Raw genomic sequence first — 24,964 nt, 5'->3', positions numbered from 1 at the left:
TTTTTTTTAACCCGAGCGGGGGGAGAGTGTAACCAGTGGTGTGTTGAAGTGTCCAAGATTTGTGAGACTATCGTGATTTTGTGTGTCGTTTTGTTAAAAAAACCAATACCAAGAAAGCATTAAATTATTCAAAACTGGACACCACCCAACTCCCACTGAGAAGAACGCAGCCACATCATTAGTTCCGCTACTCACCACCAGCCGTCACAGGAGCATAAGGATGGGCGGCCATTGTGGGTGGTGTAAAGGGGGCCATGATGGGGCGAATATGAATGGGCGGAAAAATGCTTCAACGGTTGCGATCGTCGATAACTAACCGCCATCGCAAAGATCATTAAGTCTGCAGCAATCGCAAGATAAAGACGTGCATATAAGTTGATGCTAAAGTACAAAAGTTAAAAAAAAAACTATTGTTAAAGATAGTGTAAAGTGGTACAAGTGAGGAGAGATATAAATCCAGGTAAACCACTATCCCATCAAAACTAGAACCCCATCACTAACCGCCAAAACCCACCACACCACCGCCACGTTCTCCAACAGGACCCCGTAGTTCACCGTAGTTTACCAATAGTCCAACCCTGAGCTTTCTCCTGGGTTTGGCCCTGAACCGGAGATTGGATCCGTCCGCAGCATCACTGGACGTGAACCGTGGCCTCGGCATAGTTCGGAGTTGGCCTAGAGTCGACAAGGGTGCCACTCCGTAATCTGCCACAGCGAACCATAGGCGTCACCTATTCGGTGAATAGAGGCGGCCATTTTGTGAACGGCCTGAAGCTCGGAGTCGAAGGGCAGTGCGAAGAGGAGAGCCAGTATTCAAAGGTCCGAAGTGCCCGACAAGGTCGTGAAGAGGAAGCTGCAATACTGTGCGGAGGAGTGGAAAGCGCGCCATCAATCCAGCCGGAGCGCCGATGATTAGAGGAGGAAGCTGAGGTGAAGTAGCGGGACAAGAAGAAGGGGCCCCGCCGATAAGAAAGAAATAGACGGAGAAGTGAGGTAGGAGATAGACTTTAAGAAAGTGGGAGAAATAAAGGTACCTGATTGTGCTAAATTGAAATAAAGTGGGTTTGTGTTCAACAACGGTAATTTAGTGTGTTCTTGGTCGCGATAGTTAAGCGCGTACGCCGACCCTGAGGCAATTGTATAGAGGGGAGTCTCACCAGTGCTGGGCAGGGATCGCCCCATTAGTTACAAATAATCCGGAGAAGAATTCTGGAAAAAATATACTAGTGAAAATATATCCTATATATATCGTAACCACGACAACTTCTTAGCAGTTTCAGGTAAAATTGCTCAAAATCATCATAGAGAATTGAGTTTTTACGAAGAAGATTTACGATTTACGATGAATTTTACAAGCAATAATTTCCAATACGGAATTCCAGGCATAACTCTCGATCGAGTTCAAGAGGGATTGGATGAAAGAATTTCTCAAAAAAAAAAATGTAAAATAATTCTCAAAGGAGCCATTTTACACGAACACTTGAAAGAATACTTTTAAACTTCCCAGTAAGTTAATTTTGTTGCTAGAAATCTTGGAGCTATTCGTTGTATTTTGGAGAAAATTCGAGCAGGCTTCCAAAGATTTATTCTAAATAATATCTTGACATATTACTGACAATTCGTTTGAAAGATTCGAGGTCCTCCGAGGAACGCGTTCTGGAAATAAACTGTGGAGTAATTACTGAAGATATTCCTTGACCAATTGATTAAAAAATATCTAGAGGATTCCCAGATGGAGTTCCAGGGGAATATGACAAGCTTGATGTATTCTCCGAATTCCTGGATGAATTCGTATAAGGATAACTTGGAATATGTCTAATGTTGATTCCGTCACTAGGCGGCGCTAGTGAGCATAAAAATCCTACTATAACTTAGTCTGTAGGGGAAGGGGTGGTAAAATGAACACCTTTAGGAAATCATCTTGTTTCCAAAAGAAAAACGAGGAATAGGTATAGTTCTATCGCACAACATCAAAAATAGAGATGTAATCTATAGCAGCGACATGGATTCAGACTAAAATAGCTAAATTTTCACATATTTTCATCGCTATCAAAAAGCGATGCAAATGTTCATTTTACCTGCACTATGTGGGTAAAATGAACAGCGGTTGGTGGTAAAATTAACACCTCGCAAAAAACGTGAGCAAAACAAATATTTCTGAAAATTTTTATTGTCCCACCGAAAATACATCAATTAATGATTGTAACCCATTCAAAAAAAAAAAAACCAAAGGTATAAGATTTGACATCATATCATAACTATATTCATCTCACTGAAAAACCTTAAGTCTTCCGAGCTTAAAGTTACGTCAGTTTTAATTTTCAAAAGTGGTTTTCTAAAATCTTAGTTTTCGTTGATATTTTCACTTCAATTGACCTCCGTATCAACTCGAACACTCAAATTTATGCTCTAAATCATCCGTGCGTGATAAAAAATCATCCACATTTTTTCTCAGTAAAAGGCACGGTGTTCATTTTACCACCCCTGTTCATTTTACCACCACTTCCCCTACATACCAAGTATCTGGCAAAACATCTTTAAATTTCCTGTTAAATCTGAAAAGGATTTCAGACGCATATTCTGAAGTCAATTCTTTGAATTGCAATTACATTACAGCTTCCTTAAAAAAAATACAAGATCAGTAATGATAAGATTCAAACAAAAATTAGTTAAATTTTGTGAATACAAATGCCTATAAAAAATCTCAAAATTCAATAGAAGAGCTGTTAAACATATTTTTTGCAATTTCTCATCGTAATAGGCTGTTTTTCATCCCACCAATCTGTCATGAAACCGCCTACTTTCCTCCACTGAAGTATGCAGTGCGGGAATAGTCATTACGCAACTGAAACCAGTGCTGTAATGATTCATTACGCAACGCTTTCTCATTACGTAACTGTTTTGAGTTGCGTAATTAACCATAAGACAACAATTGTTCAGAAATTGTAAAATAATGGTGAATACATTCCGATGTAATTTCTGATACCCTCAAGTGGTCTTTTACGAAATTGCAAAAAATGTTGTACGTAACTCGTTGCAGAACTCGATTTTTACAGCTCTCGTCGTAATTATCCTACTCGCCAAGCCTCGTGCTGTAAAAATCATCATTCCGCAACTTGTTCCGTAAACTACTATTATGGAGTTCTGGAACATACCTGTTCAAATTGCGGTACAAATGTACGGAAAATACAGTGTAATAGATTTTAGACTTTTTTCAAGGAACACAGAATTCTGAGGGGACGTCCGGCTCCCTGGCCCCTCAGTTCCTACGCCAATGGTTATTAAGCAGAAGACAAGGAAACGCCGGCTGATCCGTACGCGCTGAAGTCGATTTCCCATGACATGCGGAGGATCCGGAGAACGGCAGAAAAGCGCATAAAACACAAGCAAAAAATGAGTGCGACAAACATATGTTCGGTTCCTGTTGCTTGTTTATGCAAATTCCGAAGAGTCGTAAAAGTGCCAACCTCCCGCAGTTTGAGAGAAGATCCGTTTTGAGGGGCGCTGCGTAGAGATCAATGGTGATGGTGCTGGTGGAAGTGGGTTCTAAAATCGATGTAAACTTCATGTTGCGGAGATCACAAAGTGATGAACCCTATTAGGGGCTCACGGGAAGGAAGGATCGACGATCACGATCATAATTTATTCCAGCATTCATCTCACTCATCGCTGCAGCTCATTAGGAGTGGTATCACGGGGGATGAGCGTGAACGAAATGGATAGAAAGCGTGTTGATCTTTTTCGTTTGGGTTGAGGTTGTATAGAACTGTAATTTTTTAAATACTTTTTGGAAGGAATGTTTAGCTGGTACTGGACAAACCGAAATTCAAAATAGTAGTTTACGGAACAAGTTGCAGAATGATGATTTTTACAGCACGAGTCGTAAATTTATCCTACGAGGCTTGCCGAGCATTCACCGTAATTTAACAATTTCTGAAAAATGGTTGTGTAATGATTCATCACGCAACTCAAAACAGTTGCGTAATGAGAAAGCGTTGCGTAATGAATCATTACAACACTGGTTTCAGTTGCGTAATGACTGTTCCCGCAGGCCGTTTCATGACAGATTGGCGTGATGAAAATTAGCTTATTACGATGAGAAATTGCAAAAAAAACACTTCCAAACTACTTTCAACTTGAGGAAAAAATCATTATCAAATTTTATATTAAAATGGTTGTAAATTTGTATCATATTTGAATCATTATTTTTTTTGAAGAACGTTTTCAAAAACTTCCGTGAGAGACTGATTTGGAAGAAGTGAGAATTGATATTAAAAATAAAATTAAAAATATGAAAGCCCCTTGCGATGATGGAATTTTCTACATCCTCATCAAGAAACTTCCAGAGAGTAGCCTATCATTCTTGGTTGGTGCTATTTAACACATGTTTTCAGTTCACATATTTTCATGACAAATGGAAAAATGCCAAGGTTGTACCAATTCAAAACCGGACAAAAATCCTACAGAAGCTTCTAGCTATCGTCCAATCAGCGTGCTTTCCTGCATCAGTAAACTTTTTGAAAAGGTCATTTTGAACATAATGATGGTCCACATTAACGAAAATTCAATTTTTGCCAATGAACAGTTCGCATTCCGACATGGACATTCGACCACTCATCAACTTTTACGTGTAACAAAATTTATTCGTTTCAACAAATCTGAAGGCTATTCTACTGGTCTTGCTCTTCTAGACATAGAAAAAGCATTCGACAGAATTTGACGCGAAGGCTTGATTGTAAAATTAAAAAAACATTTAATTTCCAACATCCTTTACTAGAAGTATTCAAAGTTATCTGTCAAGTCCTGTAATTCAGGTTAAAAGGTCTGAAAGACTTCCTGCAAGAGCTGGTGTTTCTCAAGGCGGCATTTTGGAAACCATATTACAATATTTTTACATCTGACTTACCTGAGTTACCTCAGGGATGTCAAAAATCTTTGTTTTCGGATGACACAGGCCTCCCCGCCAGAAGACGAAGCCTGTGTGTCATCTATAGTAGATTGCTAAAAAGTTTGGATATATGTTCTTCAAACTTGCAAAAATGGAAGATTTCTCCTAATGCTTCCAAAACTCTACTTATAATATTCCCACATAAACCAAAAGCTCTTTATTCAAAACCTTCAAGTAAACATATTGTGAAGACGAGGATGGTTTCCTATAAGTTGGTCAGATGAAGATAAGTATCTAGGGCTCATGATAGATACAAACTTTCAAAAATTACATTTAGGGCATTCAAGCCAAATCTAAGAAATATCCAGCTTTTTACGCTAGCATGCCATAAAATTTGAATCACCCCCTTCTGACATTTATTGCCAACACTATATTTTAGTTTATAGCAGAATCAAAGCAAGCTTTGTTATGCTGAAAATTGATATTTAAACGTCAGAAGTCTTCATTTTTGGTTTTGTAAATCGAAAAAAAATCATATTTTATAATTAAACCTTTTTTCTGTTCTTGTAGGTCAAGGAAAATCTTTTGGATAGTAATTACTAGAAGAGATTTCCATTTATTATGATGAATCTACATAGCTTTACGTGCTGGGCTAAAACAGATGTTCAAATATCTTCTTTAGTGGGACCATCTTCTGAGAAATGGATTTTTCATTACCACTGAGCACCTTGATGCCTTGGAAATGAGTTTGCAGAATATTATAAGTTTTATCGGCCAAGTTGTTTCTTGTGTTCTACGTCGGTGTTCTACTGGTGTTTGAACTAAGTCATGCTATGGGAAAACGTGAACCTTCTCATCTCCTACTTTTAAGTATTTTTTGATCGAAACAAACGAAAACAATATAAATAATACCAATTTATTTCCATAAACTGACCTTCTCTTTATGATGGAATATAGGTCCCCACTGTATCATGCTTATTCTACGAGTCGGGCTAGAGGAAACGTAGTGTCGAATGAGGTGACAAAAATTGACTTGCTCTTATCTGTTTAAAAATAGTCGTATATTGTTTCTTGGGGAAACAGCAACCTCGTCTCGTCTCACCCGATTGTCAAAATAACAATGAATTTGAACAAGCCAAATAGAATGTTTAAATTGGGAATCAACCATGTACGTTTTTTGAAGCACGTTTATCTATATGTTAATTCATTTTCAGACATTTCAAAATGCATTTTAAATTTCTGCTGGCTTCGTCGAAGAACTTCATCGTATCCACTGTAGTTTTATTCATTCTGCATTTTTAGTTGTTCTCTTTGTATTTCTAAAAATAAATGCAATTAGTTACTAAAATATAGTAAAATATTTGAAATTCAAAAACTACCATGATGTACCACGCATGTAAACAGTGAAAATTCTTGACAGTTCAATCAACAATCTTAAATAACAGCCTACTAAGACTAAGGTATAAAACTTGAAGGCAAAAAATGCCAAATTCAATTCACCCCTAGTAGTTCTATAGCTAGCTAGCTGGATACAAAATTGCATTATCCACTTATTAACAGAAAATCAAAACTTTGTTCAAAGAACAAACTTTTGATCTTAAAACAAATTTTCATGCCAGCCATGTTGTATCAATATGGACTAGCTGTTTTAACCCTTCCATTACCAACGAGTGTTGAAAAAAACACGTTTTGGGCTGTAACTTTGTTGTTTTTTGATATTTTGAAACGACACATTTTTGACACAAGAAGCGCATATCCTTCTTGTTTGAGGGCTTGGACAGAATTTTAGGATTGGTCACCTGGTTCCGGAGTTATTCCGGAATCAAAATGGGTGTTTCGAAATGGCCACTTTCGGAAAAGTGAATTTGCAATATGAAATCAGCTGATTTTTTACAATGATCAGCTCTATAACGATGAGGACGGATGTCTACAAGGCCATCATGGTGACAGCATGCCGCGGATCACAATTTCCGGATGTTCCGGGGCCATTTTTGGAAGCGAGTAAATACTTTCATGCGACACATCAAACTTAATGATTTTTCAAATGATTACATTCTATGACTAAGTTGCACAGCTCAGAACCCATTTGTCCACTTTGGAACCGTTATCCGGGTTTCAGGGGAACCGGTTCCGGGATCAAATAATAAAAATCAGTGAACATTGTCATGCGACACATCAAACTTCGCGATTTTGAAAGCTATTACATTCTATTGGTAATCATTCCTATATCCAAACATTTTACCATTATGATCGAACGAGTCTTGTAACAGTATCAAGAGAAATTTCATGTTCACTTTAATTCATTGTTATCAAGATTTTCTTATCAGTTTTACCGATTTTCGAGATTAGACATTTTTGGTGATATTCAGTAACCAACGAAATAGACCCCTAAACTTTAACAATGCAGTTTTACTTCACGGAACAAGCCAAAAGCCAAAGCTTTTGTCTGCGTTATGATCTTAATTAAATATACTTACCTTCTAAGTTACTCAAATATTTTTCTTAATATTGTTTCATAGTTTTGTAGTTAAATGTATTAAACCTATAAAATTCGAACAAAAATGTTTTGGAATGTTTTCAAAATCTAGAATCCACAATAGTTTATTTTAATAGACATCCTCTACCCCATAATGCAGCTCACAATCCTCCGTGCAAATGGTTGGTAAATGGCTGGGCATGGCGTACCATTGGTACCTCGCGTACATGAATGAATAAAATCGACCCCTCTGTGCGGACCTCAGCCTCTTGCCCAGCAACTCCTATCCCTACCTCCTCGTGGTACTGGCCGGGGTACGAGTAACCTTAGGGAAGATCGGGTGACCAACCCCCGGTGGGAACTTTGGTCGTATGCTGACAGGGAAAGGGGGGTTTGCTTTTGCTTTTGCTTCTGCAGATCTTGAGCGTCTGTACTCCATGTTAGGAGCGGCTCACAACAGCGTCTGTTTCCCATGTCAGGGGCGGCTGATCATCGTCACAGTGCCAGAGATGGACCCTAAGCTAAACTGTGCACTATGGTCCTCCGAACATTTAGGGAGACTGGTCCTCCGGAAATCTAGGGGGTTGGTGTCAGGCCCTGCAAGCCAGCCGTAAAAAAATCAAGCAACGAATAATCAACGAGAGAATACGAACCGGGACAATCGGCGAAGACCACAGCGACGTAAAGGGACTAGCGATTGGAAGCTCGGTACGTGGAACTGTAAATCTCTCAACTTCATCGGGAGCACACGCATTCTCGCCGACGTGCTGAAGGACCGCGGATTCGGCATCGTAGCGTTGCAGGAAGTGTGTTGGAAGGGATCAATGGTGCGAACGTTTAGAGGTAACCATACCATCTACCAGAGCTGCGGCAATACACATGAGCTGGGAACAGCTTTTATAGTGATGGGTGATATGCAGAGGCGCGTGATCGGGTGGTGGCCGATCAATGAGAGAATGTGCAAGTTGAGGATCAAAGGCTGCCCAAGCCACGACATCAAAATAATCATATGAGATCTAAACGCTCAGGTTGGCCAGGAGGAGGAATTCAAACCGACGATTGGAAAGTTCAGCGCCCACCGGCTGACGAACGAAAACGGCCTACGACTAATTGATTTTGCCGCCTCCAAGAATATGGCCATTCGTAGCACCTACTTCCAGCACAGCCTTCCATTCCGATACACCTGGAGATCACCACAGCAGACAGAATCGCAATCGACCACGTTCTGATTGATGGTCGGCACTTCTCCGACATTATCGACGTCAGGACCTATCGTGGCGCTAACATCGACTCTGACCACTATCTGGTGATGGTGAAACTGCGCCCAAAACTCTCCGTCGTTAACAACGTACGATACCGACGGCCGCCCCGATATGACCTAGAGCGGCGCAAGCAACTGGATGTTGCCGCGGCATACGCGCAGCACCTCGAGGCTGCATTACCGGGAGAGGGTGAGCTGGACGAAGCCCTTCTTGAGGATTGCTGGAGAACAGTAAAAGCAGCAATCAACGATGCAGCTGAGAGCAACGTCGGGTACGTGGGACGGAGTCGCCGGAACGATTGGTTCGACGAGGAGTGCCAGGAGGTTTTGGAAAAGAAGAATGCAACGCGTGCAGTCATGCTGCAGCAAGGGACCCGGCAGAACGTGGAACGCAATAAACGGAAACGACAACAGCAGACCCGTATCTTTCGGGAGAAAAACGCCGCCTGGAGGAGACGGAGTGCGAGGAGATGGAACAGCTGTGCCGATCTCAAGAAACACGTAAGTTCTATCAGAAGCTCAACGCATCCCGCAACGGCTTCGTGCCGCGAGTCGAGATGTGCAGGGATAAGAATGGGAGCATTCTGACAGACGAGCATAAGGTGATCGAAAGGTGGAAGCAGCACTTCGATGAGCACCTGAATGGCGCTGAGAGCACAGGCAATGAAGGACGGGACAACGGAGGAAATGCCTTCGTCAGTACTACGGAAGATGGAAACCAACCAGCCCTCACTTTGAGGAAGGTTAAGGATGCCATTCACCAGCTCAAGAACAATAAAGCTGCTGGTAAGGATGGTATCGGAGCTGAACTCATAAAGATGGGTCCGGAAAGGCTGTCCATTTGTCTGCACCGGCTGATAGGTACAATCTGGGAAACAGAACAGCTACCGGAGGAGTGGAATGAAGGGGTAATATGCCCCATCTACAAGAAAGGCGACAAGTTAGATTGTGAGAACTTCCCAGCGATCACCATTCTAAATGCGGCCTACAAAGTATCATCCCAGATCATTTTCCGTCGTCTGTCACCTGTAGTAAACGATTTCATGGGAAGTTATCAAGCCGGCTTCGCTGATGGCCGATCGACAACGGACCAGATCTTTACTGTACAGCAAATCCTCCAAAAATGTCGTGAATACCAGGTCCCAACGCATCACCTTTTAATCGATTTCAAGGCGGCATACGACAGTATCGACCGGGTAGAGCTATGGAAAATCATGAACGAGAACAGCTTTCCCGGGAAGCTCACGAGACTGATAAGAGCGACGATGGAAGGTGTGAAGGTTTCAGGCGTACACTCCAGTTCGTTTGGATCCCACCGGGTTGTTTTTACAGCGTTAGTTTCAATACCCGCCACTCCAGCTGGTGGCGCTGCAATCATATAGTGGTTACAGTATGCTATGGTCTTGAACCTCCCCAATAAAACACTCAACCTCTTGATTTTATCTACGTCAATTCTGTCTAAGAGGGCTCAAATTTCTGTTTATAGTACTGGACCGAAAGAAGGAAATTGATTTCCTCTAGAGTTGTAATACCTACGAAATTGTTCTAACTGCCTAATGCTTATCATCGTGTCGAAAAACTGTGATTACAATATTACATGCCCATCATAAGAACATTTGTTATATTGCACACCCTTACACTTTCAGTCGAGCTTAATCGCATAGTGCTATATAGTCTCAACATAGTCATGGGAGACTAGTCTAAAACAAGGTGTAAAACAAAAAGCTGAAAATAGGCATGTAATGATTTCTTGCTTTTTTTGCAAATTGTTCGATACACTATTATTATTCATACATTTTGCGTTATAAATTTATATATCAGCTCGTCCTATTATTTAAATTGTGATAATTATGCCAGTTATTGCATATTTTATTTGGTTTTATTTATATTAACATGAAAGTCTCAAAACGTTTTTTTTATTTAAGTAACGCACCTTTATTGTTTAGAACAAAATTGAGAAGACGCACGGGTGATCATTTTAATCACCATATAGAATAGTGAATATCGAAGTGCTGCGTTCTATACACCAAGTGAATTTGATAATCCGAAAAAAAAATTCGAGCAAAACTATAGAATATCAATATATGCATGAAATTCAAATGACACGAAAAAAAAATTAAACTATAGTTGCAAGCGAAGATACTTACGGAACGCAAGAATGGTACGTTTGCGAACATTTTCTCCTACTCGTCTTCTTATCTTCTGTCCCAAGCGAGATGAGATGACTCCAAGATTTTCCATCCATTCGTTCAACAGACATTTCTACCAGCTCGCGCCGTTTTTCTCTGTCTGGTGTATGATGATCGATGGCTTCCAACCCCCTGATGGATGCGGATCGCGCTTCCTTTCTCTTTCGCACCCATATTCCATATCCAAACGATCGAGCTTTCCAACTGGCTGTGAGGAGGCGCAGCAGAAAAAGAGAAAAACCGTTTTCAGATTTCGCTTCTGTGTAATCGCAGTAGACAGGGCTGGCAGGCAGGCAGTCGAAGTCAGTTCTGCAACGCTTACTTGGATGATTGGACGCAAAAAAAAAAGTGACGGCGCGCGCGTTTTTGGGGGAAATCGAATAGGCGAGAGTGTCGTCGTCGTTGTCGACTTCGTTTCTGAATACCTTGGAGTGAGAAGATCAAGCCTAATTTGTGTGTAATTAACTACGGGGAGCAATTCTGATCAATTAGCAGCTAATCGATTATGAATATCAAGTGCAACTGATGAATTGAGAGTGTTGTGTGTGTGGTAAAATGTCGGCGGTGAGTCGTAACTCACCCAAGTTGATTCTGGATATCAGCAACAATCAGTTTGACAGCCCTCAGCAGCTTCCGGTCAGTGTTAGTGCAAACATAGAACGCTCCCCGAAAATGATAAAAGTGGAATCGTATGAAAATTTTGACAGTGGTTCCAGCATGAATCACCATCACGTGACTCATCATCAGCAGCAGTCACATCACACGGTCCATCATGGACCGGACTTCACAACGTTGATGCCTCCTCAAACGTCAACTCCTTCGTCCACTATCTACGTATATCAGCCACCATCCATCGTGACGACGCACGTCGTTCCGGTGGTTGATCCCATGAACCTCCCTCGTCATGAAATCATGACATCCTCCATGAACAGTCTATCAATGGCCAACAAAAAGCGGAAGCTCGACGCCGACTACGATTACGAGTTCGATCAATCATCGCTCAGTCCTTCGGCAGACAGCAAGCGTCTCCGTTACGATGGCAACATATACGGCTACGCCCCTTCAGAATACCACCCCTCAAGTAACTACGCTGCCCTCCCAGAGTTCTCCAATCTCGAAGAAAATCATCCCTCCTCTCGAATGATCCACTCCATCCCAACGTCTTATTCCGACCCTACCCACTACGGTATCTACTATCAAAATGACACACCCTGTAGTGCGGAAAACGACGCCTCCTCCATCTCAGTCACCTCGTCCCCGAACAAACCGGACGACTCCATCTATCCCCACAGCCACCTCCCCAACTCCCAACCTCCATCATCCTGCATGATCACCACAACCAGTTCATCTCCTTCGTCCTCTTCCTGTATCACCGCCAGCGAAACTCCGCCCAATCCGGAAGGACTTCCGGTGATCCCTGCCAGCGTAGACATTGCCACAACCACCAGCAGCAAACCCGCCAGGAAGTCCCGATCCAATCGGGTACGGAAGCGGCATGTCCGGGAATCCATAAGTTTCGAGGAGCTGCAAACGCAGCGGGTTATGGCCAACGTGCGGGAACGGCAGCGGACGCAGAGCTTGAACGAGGCGTTCGCATCGCTGCGCAAAATCATTCCAACGCTGCCGAGCGATAAGCTGAGTAAAATCCAGACACTGAAGCTGGCTTCCAGGTGAGTTTTGTTTAGATAAGGGAGAGTTGTGGTCATTTTCGGAAATGGGTTATTTGAACTCCAGTAGTATCTTAATTCCATGTAGACACCATTGTAAATTGCGAATGAAATTTTGATAACACGAATCCCATCATGGAACCATACTAAGATCAAAATTTCATGGTTACTATGATGGTCCCCTGAAACAGCTTTCCAAAGCATTTCTGTTCCATGACTCGATATTTCCATGAGTCAATGGTTCCTTCATGGAGGTTTGACTGTATGCAGTACGCTCCCAATTTTTAGAGAATCACATAATATGAATTCTACATATGCCTCATTAAAATTTCTATTTAAAGTTTTATAGGCTCGATCAGTTTTTGAGCAGTCAAAACGACTTTTGCTTCTATTTCTCCAAAGTTTCGACGTATATTTCGCCTTCTTCAAAGGGCTTAGAGGCTGTATTTTGTTGTATTCATTGGTATATGCTATAAATTTATAGACCAGTCGTGTTTATTGTGACAGACGTTCCACACACTTTTGGATGCTGAAATATTTTCGAAGATGTTTCGAAAGCTTTATGCATAGTATTTGTATACATAGGTCATGTAAAACAACAACCATTTAAGTGACCTTTATTCACAAGACTCTTCCTCAAAATAGAGTAGAAATACAAAAATATATATGTTCCTTGCATTATTATCCAATTTTTGATGCTTATTTATAGTCAAAATGGTACACAGAAACAGCTGAAATTATTTTCTGTAGATACAAGTTATGACAAGTCGAATTCTCAGGATCTTGTTTGGGAGTCAGATGAAAATTGACATCTGCACAAAAGCTTACTAGGAATTTTGAGGGTATCGCTTATAATTTTAAGATTCTGCTGCGATCTTGTTGAAAACTCATAAGGACTTTCCAGACTACCTCTAGCCATCTCCAAATTCTACAGTAAATCTTTTCAGAATCCTCAAGATTTAACAAGAAATATTCAAAATACAACTAGATATCCGCAGTATTCTGCCTAGAAATTCACACGCCTCAGATATCTTAGGAGTTTATTGAGAATCGCCGGGTTTTGCACAGCATCACAAATAACTAATTATGCATTCTCAGGATTTTTCAATGGGACCCGCATCCTTGATTGGAACCTTTATATGGTACGAAGTATACTCTAGCCCGAGCACCGCAGGTATAGAATATTTGAACTTTTCTTAAAACAATCAAACGTCATACATTTGTCATGGTGGAGATCTTAAACGGCGTAGAGAGAAGCTAGTGAGTCATTTATTTCTCTAGTTTTGTCTTGATTATGGATTATATGTTGGCACTTCCAAACTTTACTCGAATACGAATTTACTTGAAATATGCAATTTATATTCTTTATGAAGTTCCACAAAAAGCTAAAAGACACGACGATTTGCATGGTTTGTTACTATTATTGCGGTATGCTTTTACACACGCAATTTAATAAATTTTGCAATAAAGAGAACAGCTAAAGAGGCGAGACGAAATATATGACTAATGTTTATCATTCAATAATCATCATCAAAAATTAAAAACCAAAAGTTATTGTTCAAATTTAAAGCAATCCTCAAGAAAATCTATCACTGCATTTCAGATAGCAATTGCGATGCAATGACAGATTTTCTTGAGCATTGCTTAAATTTTTAGCAGAAGAACTGGTTCTGTAAAACGATGATGGTTATAGACTTTTTGTTGCTCTAGTAACAGTGATTTGTTCAAAAAAGCTGTCCAAAATCTGAAGAAAAATCATCTCTGTTTAGTGTGTCACCTACCGGCAGACTTAAGTGGGCTGGTCAAACAACGTAATTGCCTAAGTAAAGATGTTGGAACCCTAGTTGAGATACTCACAGAGATTAATGGCTTCATGAAACGTTGCGGACATACGACCAACTAGATTTATTTAAGGGCGTACGGGAGTCCTAGCAGTTTGTGTGACTAGAGGAAACATGGGGGATATCGACGAAAAATGAGCCCCAGGTGGTAAACGTGAAACAGACCTGCTTTGCAATTTACTAAAACAGACGACATATTTACAAAACATAACAAATTTTAATAGCATTCAAAAATGTTGCCTAAAACGGATCCATTGTGTTGCCGAAATCGGGGGGTGCCAAAAACGGAATCCCACTGTAACTCATCACATCGAATCCTCATCAAAATTGTATTACAAACTTTGGTCAAGTTTCGATCAAAATTTTCTCGAGGTGCTCAATAAATTATACCTTAATCAGTATGAAAAGTTTGTGTTTATTATTTATTTATTTTATGCTACATTTCTCGAATTCTTCAGTGAATCCTGTTTTGAAAATTGATTCGTTGTCTGACTCGGACAAGATTACCGTTTTGATTCATATTACGGACACTTAAGATCTCAGTGAAGTATAACTCATCAGAAAGCATATTGATTGAATCATTCTGTATGATTCCTCCGCGTTATCGAGCCTTCAAAACAATTAACTTTCGAATGGTGGATGACAATTTTGATTCCACAACATGAATAATTTTAAATAAATAGAAATGTGGGGACTTTCCATGATTCTTATTCCGGACGCTTCCTTACTTTTGCCTCATACTCCGGACGCTTTGATTCGAATTCCGGACGGCTCGTGAAAATCATAGATAAAAAAGTCAAATAATTAATTGAGATCAGCAGACCACTAAAGAGACGTCTAAGGCAGTTGAGCATTATAATTTTTCATAGATATCTATGGAATATGTTGACTAAAACGAGCCTCGAAAGTGAGAACTTTTGAACGGCAAAAATTGAAACATTTCGTGTGAAATGTTTCCCATATAAAGTACAGTGTTCGGAATTTGAAGCTGTCCGTAATATGAATCAAAACGGTATGAACGATTTGTGGTCAGCAATTTGTCATCAATAACTTATTATTGATTTCTGGTCAATAAGGTTTTGGTTCTAGTTTTTCTGTGTTCAATTGTTATGACATTGAGCTTCTGTTGAGGCTCAGCTCTAAGCTGATTGTGTTCAGATACATTTTTGTTACCAGCATTACATAGTATTGGGAGCCGGATCCTATTCTTGGCACTTTTGATTCACTTCGGCAGAATTTGTTTTGCTTCTTTGTTCAGTGCAGACAATTCAACCGAGAGAAACCCCCTATGACAAAGTGAATCATGTAAGTGCCCAAGTAGTTCTTTATCCTATTGATTGATTTTCTGGAAGAAAGTTAAGCATTTCGAAAATAAACTTGGGTTTTAAAGAAAAAGGCAGAAATTCCGAAAAAAATGGAGATTTTGGGAAATCGCTAGGTGTTTAGAGACACATGTCAAAATGGTTAAACGGCAAATAAAGCTCTTAGTTAATAACTGTAGAAATGCTCATAGGAACGCTAAGCAGAGATATATGCTTTGTCCTAGTTGGAACGTAACGCTAAAACGAAGAAAGCAAATATTAGAAAGATCTATAAGTTGTGTGTAACGACAGAAAGTTTAGCATGCTCTTTGAGTGCTGGGAATTTCAAGAAATAAATTCATAAATTTATTTAGTTCGGTAATGATGCAAAATCAAATTATGATTAAAAAGCAAACATCTTATCCAGATTTTCCTTCTCTAGCAGATATTCCTCCAGATATTTTTCTAGATGCTTCCACACATATCTTCACAGCTTCCCAATAATATTTCTTTAGATATACATTCAAATATTTGGCACTCCATGCACCAGAAATTTTCCAGGAATCATTATATTTGAATCTACAATTTTTGCAAACTTTCAGGGATTTCGCTAACAATTATCTATAGTTTTTTTTAATTCTTTCATTGCTCCCTTCAAAAGTTTCCCTGAACCCTTTACACAGACTTTTCAAGAGAAATCTCTTCGGAAACTAAACCAAAAATTGATTCAGTAGTTTCTACAAATATTTCTCGATTAATACCTCTACAGAAATTCATCAAGATATTTCACCGAAAATGCCTGCGATTCTATCTTGAAATTTTTGCATCTTTAGAAATGATCTCAGAAAATTATAAGCTTGCTTATGAATTCTACCAGAAACTTGGGATTTGCTTACAGAGTCCATTTAATTTCTAAACATTGACAAATTTTTTTGAAATTTTCTGTCATTTCTATGCATTATTCAAAGTGGCACATGTCGGATTCCAAACATGACTGTCACAATGGGCGTGCTCATACTCAAATTTCAAAGATACTAATCTGCTGAAATTCTGAACATACAAAGTCGATCTTCTTAATTTTCTGCTAGTGCAAAAAGCTAAAATAAAAATTGCACTGTCATTCGATGCTTCTTTCGCGACATTTGTGCCTTCAAAGTTTCGGTACGTTATTGAATTTTGATTCCAAGCTTTTTCACCTTAAGGTTGCATCCGTGAGATAACATTCCTTCAAGAACATTTCAGAGCTTCAACATCTAAAACTCCGTCCACAAAAGCCTCCACATTCCTTCACCTAATCGTCCATAAATTTTTAATGTGAAACTATTGTTGTGACTGGCCGAGTAATTCACACAACAGCTATTTGTTTGACACTTTGTTACTCTTATTCTCGAACAGTTTAGTTGATTAGGTGGGGGAAAACATAATGAACATACAAGGGATAGGCAAAATGATTGAGATAGGTAAAATTTTGCCCAAATTCAATTACTCATAACTTTTTGAAAAATGGATGAAATTGGATGCATCTGAAAGCATTCGATGGTAAATTTGGTCTAGTTTCAGAAATTTGCCAGGCCATGCATATTGGCCACCGGACACCGGAGATGTTCCGGATTGTCCGAGGTCATGTCCAAAGCACCTTTTTTCCGTCGCTTGTAATTTTGTGCGGTGTGACGTTCTATGGATGTTAACATTTTTCCAAGAAACTAGATCCAATCAAAGATTGAATACAGGTAGACGCAATCAGATTCGTTGGAAATCATCCGAGATATGGCCATTTCCGCAAAACTTGTGCCGGAAAACATGATCAGTCACGTTTGTATTTCCAATCATGTATATATCACCCGGAACAGTATCCAAAAAGGGCATCAAATTTTAAGGTAATGCTTCCAGGAAGAATTCAGAATCATTAGATGCTCTGAAAAATTTATAGAGGGTTCTAGGCAGGGACGAAAATACTCAATCTACCCTCGCCTGTATTGACGCTTGTTGGGTAGAATCTTCGTTGATTTTTATTTGTTGTTATCCTCACCTTAACAACACAACAAAGATTGTCAAAGCGCTTGCGCAAGATTTTCAGTTTCCTTTTAACCTACTGCTACTCAACCGCTTTGTGATAATCGGAAACAAAAAATGATATTCATTCTAATCAGCTTGACTTTTTACTATGGGAAAACTTACTTTTGCAAAGAAAAATCACCAGAGGTCGCCCATTGACCTCTTTAAAAGTTCTGAACACAGACCTTGATAGGTATTTTTACGATGAAGAATATTGCCGAAGACCACGAAACAATCCGACACTTGTGAAAAAAGTTATTCAATGAAAACCTATTGGCAATGCGACGTTGTGTTAATCAAGGAATCAATAATAACAAAATCGGCTCTTTAATGAATGTTCGAATCCTCTGAGCAGAATCTTAAATAGAGAAACTTAAAAGTAGATGGAGTACCGTGTACCTTTAAATTCCGCTCCTAAATGCTTATCTTTGACAGATACGCGTAATTCGACTACCACATGCAGTCTTCTTCAAATCGGGCAAAATTTCCGAATAGTCTATGTTTAATAACTCTTTTCACAAGCATCAGATTGCTTTTCGGTCTTTTGCAATGTTGTTCATAGTAGAAATACCTATCGAGATCTGTGTTCAGAATTTTTATAGAGGTCAATTGGCGACCCTTGGCGATTATTCTTTGCAAAAGTAAGTTTTCCCATTGTAAGTCCCAGAGAATTCAATACTAGAGAAACGCGGAGAGAATTTCAACATTGTTTACACACAACATATGCAATGATCATCAATAGTTGAGATAATTCGAACAAAATTTTAGTGTGCGTGTCATCTCGTGAGTCGCCATAAGAAACCAAGCTGATCAATGACGTCACTATCCCAACGCCTTTCACTAACACATATCCATCGTCTCTTTTGTGTACCATCCTTCTGAGTCTCATTGAATTTGCTCGATTGGGACCACGTTTGACACTTCAATTGGAACCTTTGGTTTCAGTATTCGCGCTTCTCTATTATAAACAAATTCTCTGGTAAATCCCATACAAACTTTGAACGGCTTGCGCTAAAATATAGTTTCTTCGATCGAGCTAAAATTTTGCACAGTTGTTATGGGACCTAAATGCAATACAAAAAGTGGACTGGAGCGAGAATCTAAATTTTTCATATAACCGTGTCCCAGGCTAATGCTCACGCACGCGGGGAAGAAAACTTATGCAATAAGCCTTTTCATGTGACAGCTCCGTGTATGCATTTGTTTACATCTGCCGAAGAGCAGTGCATACACGGGACTGCCATTTCCGAAGAAGAACTGTCAAACAGCTTCCGAATCAGCTGATTTGAAACGTCTTGAGAAAAGGCCTGTAGAGCTTAGTGACATTTGAACACACGAACACTTGTATACGCTCGTCATACATAGTTGGTTTTTGTTTTCCCCAGCGAAACTTGCACACGCTTTCCAAACTCATCAAAATGCATATGGAAATATTGTCTAATTTGAAAAAATTACACCCAGATTCTGAGTGTTTCCGAGACAGATTGCATATAGTTTTCCTCTCATTTTCACAACCACACATACACTTGAGAACTCATATTATTGAGCGTGATAACCACAAGGGCCGACTGCACTCAACTGTCAAACGTGCGGAGCAAAGTATATGTTCTATTACATACACATATCCAGGTGTATGCTATAGTATAACGGTAAGATTAAATTTTAATCAATGAACTGTAGCAAATATATGACAATCTATCTATCTATATAAATAAAAATGGAGTGGTGTTTGTATGTCATGAAATGGCTCGAGAACGGGTCAACGGATCGACGCAAGGTTTTCACTGTTGCAATCCATAAGGGATGCGACGTGTTTGTGCGAGGAAAAAGTTCAGGAAAGTATCCGGAATAATCGGGAAAACGGGAGAAGACTAAAGTGTCATTTTGTATGGGAGATTTCTTGACGTTTTCCAACAGCCTACTTGATGGCAATGGCAAGACGAAGTTTGCCGGGACCACTAGTTATAAATATAATTCCTTTTTTCACGGGAATTTATTCATCTAAGGTTTCCTTAAAATAATGCCTCCATATATTCTTCTAGAAGACTAAGATAAATTCAATAAAGGTTTCTTTAGATGCCTTCAGGTGTTGCTGTTGTAATTTCTTTACGAATTGAGGAGGTTGGATGCAAAAGGGTGTAAGTGACAAAAACCTAGTTTAAAAAAAAATTATGTCGAAGTTTTTTCAACAAATTTTTATGCCGTACAAATTGTATGGGAGCCAATAAAACAAGTCAACCTTCAACAAATTATGTTATTTTTGCTGTTGGATGGAAAATCACCTCGAATATACCGTTTTGTCTCAAATTCCGAACAGACTCATTTTCCGAACACTCGGTTTTTGTATGGCGATTTGGTTGAAAAGTTTCGCTGAAATAAGTCACCTAAAAACAAGGAAACGGCAGTCAATTGCAATTCAATTTTAACGTCTCCAATATAATTTATACCACGGAAGTAGTGATGATTCTTTAGTTTGAGACCAATAGGACAAGCTCAGAAAAAAATATTTGCTAAATTAATCTTTTTAATACGATTTATTCGGAATATGAGACAGAATGAACATAGTGTTTGGCATATGAATCAAAATGTTGTTCCATACTTTAACGTGAAAACAATACTAAAACTAATTAAATCAACATTATTATCGGTACACCTAATAGCTAACCGTATGACTTTGCGAAGAAATTAAAATTTACACAAATATCAACCATTTTATGCCAATGAGATGCATTTGAAGTCACTGTTGGCCTTAAGTGTTCGGAATATGAGTAAAAACGGTAGTTGAATGCTTGAAAACGTAGATTTTTAATAGTATACTTAAACGGGCAACGTGATCTGTCCGAAGCTGCTTGTCGTTTTTACTGCGCTTGAAAAGAGCCATCTCCTTAAACACTTGGTAAAACTCGTGTTTCATGTGAAGTCGCCAAATAACGTTTACTAATTTACCGCTGAGTATAGATCGCAGCACTTTTTGTTCAAAAACCCAGAGAGCTCTATGAACCACCTCCTGCAATGCAATGTTCACGATTCAGGGCCATATAGAACAAGCGGAAGCATCGGTGTCCTGTAAATATAACGCAATTCGTTTACAGTCTACGGGACTACAGTCGTTTACAGAGCCAGTAGAAAGCATGACTCGCAGCTGCTATACGCCTTCTTACCTTACGGATAACATCATTCTCGCACGTGATTAATGTTCCGAGAAATGCAAATCCTTCCACCATTTCAAACTTTTCGGCATGATTCAGTCCACTTAAATTGCGAATGATGACGACATCTAGTCCACCATCCGTCCACATGATCCTGATCCGTTGAGCGTTGCACTAACCAGTCTAATCAGCTTCGCCGAAAATCCATGTTCGCACATAATTTTCCACAACTCGTTTCTTTTTACTGAATTCTACGTAGCTTTTAAATCTAAAAACGAATGGTGATTCTGTAAATTGTACTCCCCGAATTTATCTAACAGACGTAGGCTCCTCAAGCAGTCTCAATCTGTTTATAAGAATTTCAGACAAGTTTTTGTCAGACGAATTACCATAAGATTTTAAGTAAATATATTATTCTAGTCAGATTTAAACATACAATCTGTGTTGCCAAATTGAATATCATTCTGACATGAAAACTTGTCTTAAAGAAAGATTGAACATTTCTCTCTCTTCTTAAGCGTCCGAAGGTAATCTTTTTATTCTTGCTCAAAAACATGTTGGGTACATAACAGCCAAACTGCATACTTTTTCGCATTGACACTCATAGTACCGCACAGTTTATTATCTCTTTTAAAAAGAGGGATGGCATAGTTCTTGTCTTTGTTTTGCCTGTGAATTATGTGTCAAAAAGGCCACAGTATTGTTAAATTCGACCCATGTTATGTTATGAAGAACGATACGATAAATGAGTTGATGCAGCTGCTTACTTCCGTGTTAGAGAATTCGATCGGGAGCTCGCCTTACCCAGCAGCCTTATTGTATTTCATCCAATCAATAGGGAATTCACTTAAATCTACGTAAAATTAAATGCTGCGTAACATTGGTAAAGAAATATTTCAAATGAAATGTTCCTCATATTCTAATGCCATGTCAAATGAGAAAATGTATAATCTAGTTGTCCGTTGTGAATGTCAATAAAATACATCCATTTTTTTGTGTTGGAGCTGAAAACGAATTGTTTTTGGAGGTTTGTTCTGTTTCGATTTTGAATTTACAATTAATATCGAAAATTACAGTTTCAGGGGCAGCAACTGACGATGTACAAAATGATTTGGTTTGGTGTTTGATGTGGTCACTTTCACCGGGATACGCATAGCTGATTCCGGATCATTACTATTGTTTTTAAAAAGTGTTGAAATGGAAAAAAAGTTTGCACCTCTCACTCGCAGTCGGAGCTCTTCTTCTTTCTGGCATTACGTCCCCACTGGGAGAATACCTGCTTCTCAGCTCAGCTCAGTTATTAACTGAGAGCTTACTGTACCAATGACCATTTTTTGCATGCGTATATCGTGTGGCAGGTACGAAGATACTCTATGCTCTGAGAAGTCGAAAAAAATCTAGCTTACATTGTTTCCTTAATCTGCGCATTTATACGTCATTTCAAGCTACTCATAAATGCAACCAACATAGATTAAAAACGCCTCCAATTAGGCGTTAAGTAAGGTTGCCAAAGGCTAATGTAGTATTCAATATTTGTATTTCAAAGTTTTTTTTTGTTTCTCATCATGTTCTACCGTTTTGATTCATATTACGGACAGCTTCAAATTCCGGACACTCTCGTTTGTGTGGGAAACATTTCACACGAAATGTTTCAATTTTCGCAGTCCAAAAGTTCTCATTTTCGAGGCTCGTTTTATTAGGTTGTTTCCATAAATATCATTGCAAATTTATAATGGCCAACTACCTTAGACGTCTCTTAAGTGGTTGAACGATTTCAATTGATGATTTGACTGTTCCATTAATGATTATCATGAGCTGTCCGTAATTCGAATCAAAGCGTCCGGAATATGAGGCAAAAGTGAGGGAGCGTCCGGAATAAGAATCATGAAAAGGCCACACGTTTTGATTTATTTAAAATTATTCAAGTTGCGGACGCGTATTCTTTACCCACCATCCGAAAGTTAAGGGCTTCCGACGCTCGATAACGCTAAAAAATCATACAGAATCATTTATTTTGTATGGTCCAAGCTGGGTTATACTTCACTGAGGCCTTAAGTGTCCGTAATATGAATCAAAACGGTATAAATCTGTTTATTTGTATTCTTTGCAATTGTCAAGATCACCGAAGGGTTCTTGGATGGATAAATTGTTGTCAATTAGCAACCTGAAATAATTCATTGGCAGTTTAAGCAAATACATGAAATATTTAAGATACACAACTTACGCGACAATTTGCGCTGTTAAGGTGATTATAAAACGAAGCCGAACTTTGAATTTTCAAGAGCACAAAACTGGAGAATCTGTCAACAGTTCGAGTTGAAAATCAATCAAATTGCTTGCTTGCTGGTGGTGACCTGGGAGGGAGAAACCAATACAAAATTTATGTACGTCATAGTGAGCCGGGATTCCGCTGTCACGAACTGTCACTGTGAGCCCAGATCTCAAACATTGGACTAACATGGAAAAAGCGCGTAACTGATTAAAACACATTTTCGCATTTCATCAAAAGTGACAAAAATCGAATGAAAATCAATTCATGCATACAATGCAAGTAATGTCACGTGAGCACCCTTCAAACTGATTGAATATAAAGCATTGAAAAACGCATCGTTTTACTTTTTCCAATGAAAATTAATATTTAGTGCATAGAAAACTGTGGCCCTTTTTCCATGTTTGTCAGGAAAAATCGAAAGTATACAACAAAAGAAAACTAGCGATTTTCCCCAAGCCTGCCTTGATTGTTGTTGGCAAGCTAGAGTTATCTTGCAGTTTAAACAAACGTTGTTCTATATTTCGTGTGTAGTATCTGAGCCTCCCTCCCAGGTGGTGACTAATGGGATAAATTTTCAACGAGGAGCGCTGTTTGGTTCTCAAGTCTTGAGCTCTTGAAAATTTGATTCGTTGATTCGTTTTATAATCACCTTAAGTGAATCCCCTTAATATCTTTCTTGGTCTCATTAATTGAGTATCCTCAATGAAATGCATTTGAGTATCCACGCCAGATCTCATAATAGCACCGTCGAGTGCAACGTTGAACAGTAAATTCGAAGTGCGTCTCCCTGCTTCAATCCGTCTGACGTCACAAACGAGGTTGACACCTTGTCTGCAATTCAAACCCTTGATTTGGAACCTTTTAGCGTTACACGTATCAGCCAAATCAGTTTCACCGGAAAACCATGTTCAGACATTATCTGCCACATCTCAGTTTTTTTCACTGAATCTTACGCCGTTTTGAAATCAATAAACAGTCTTTGATATACCCGGAATTTATCTAAGATCATTCGCAAAGTAAACATCTGGTCCGTTGTCGAGCGGCCGTCACGAAAACCAGCTACAGTCGACTCTCCACAACTCGCTATTCTATAACTCGATATACTCTATAACTCGATGTATTTTTCGGTCCCTTCAAATTTCCATACATTGTGCTCTCCATAAGTCGATATTTCTATAACTCGTTATCTCCACTAGTCGATGTCACATAAGAGGCAAATTTCCCTTCATAACTCGATATCCATTTTGAAATCCATCTTATTCGGGGAAACTTGAACTAATTCTTGATTGGAAGTGAATAAATACTTGCAAATTGTAATAAATGTTGAAAAATATCAAAATAAAAAAAAATATTGTCAGTAAAACTAATGAGATTTTTCGAACATTTCGAAAAAAGTTTTCAAATAATAGTTTGTTAAATAATATCAACAATATATTATTGCTTTCTTATACAAGAAATCATATATGAATTGGAAATACAGAGATTTGTTCCTTCGATTTTGGGATTTTTTGCATCGATATATTCTATAACTCGATAATTCTATAAGTCGATGGTCCCTTGAATATCGAGTTATGGAGAGCCGACTGTAGATATTCGCCGACGAAGGACTCTTCGAGCGATCTCAGTCTTATGAACAGAATGCGCGATAGTATTTTGTACGACAAATTCAGCAGGGTAATAGACCATTTCCGTCAGATCTAACTCCCAGTTTTTGTATTTTTCTTCGAAAGGCAATCATTTTTAATGAATACTAGTGGTCCCGGCAAACTTTGTCTTGCCATCAAGTAGGCTGTTGAAAACTGTCATGAAACATCCCATACAAAATGACAGATTAGATTTCTCCTATTTTCCCGACCATTCCAAAC

At 39.0% G+C, this 24,964-nt stretch overlaps 1 protein-coding gene across 1 annotated transcript in view; it reads left to right on the top strand.

The window, feature by feature from the left end:
* The first annotated feature begins 10,796 nt into the window (after positions 1 to 10,796).
* Positions 10,797 to 24,964, top strand: part of LOC5576491 (protein twist) — a 46,570-nt gene continuing 32,402 nt past the window's right edge. Inside the window, exon 1 of the mRNA XM_001662633.2 lies at positions 10,797 to 12,484. Within this exon, the coding sequence (XP_001662683.1) occupies positions 11,370 to 12,484 (1,115 nt within the window). The 5' untranslated portion in view covers positions 10,797 to 11,369. The remainder of the gene's footprint in view (positions 12,485 to 24,964) is intronic.

Source organism: Aedes aegypti, chromosome 3 (genome assembly GCF_002204515.2).
Source record: "Aedes aegypti strain LVP_AGWG chromosome 3, AaegL5.0 Primary Assembly, whole genome shotgun sequence".
In the NCBI taxonomy this organism is placed as follows: Eukaryota; Metazoa; Arthropoda; class Insecta; order Diptera; family Culicidae; genus Aedes; species Aedes aegypti.
This window is presented reverse-complemented; position numbering and strand designations above follow the sequence as displayed.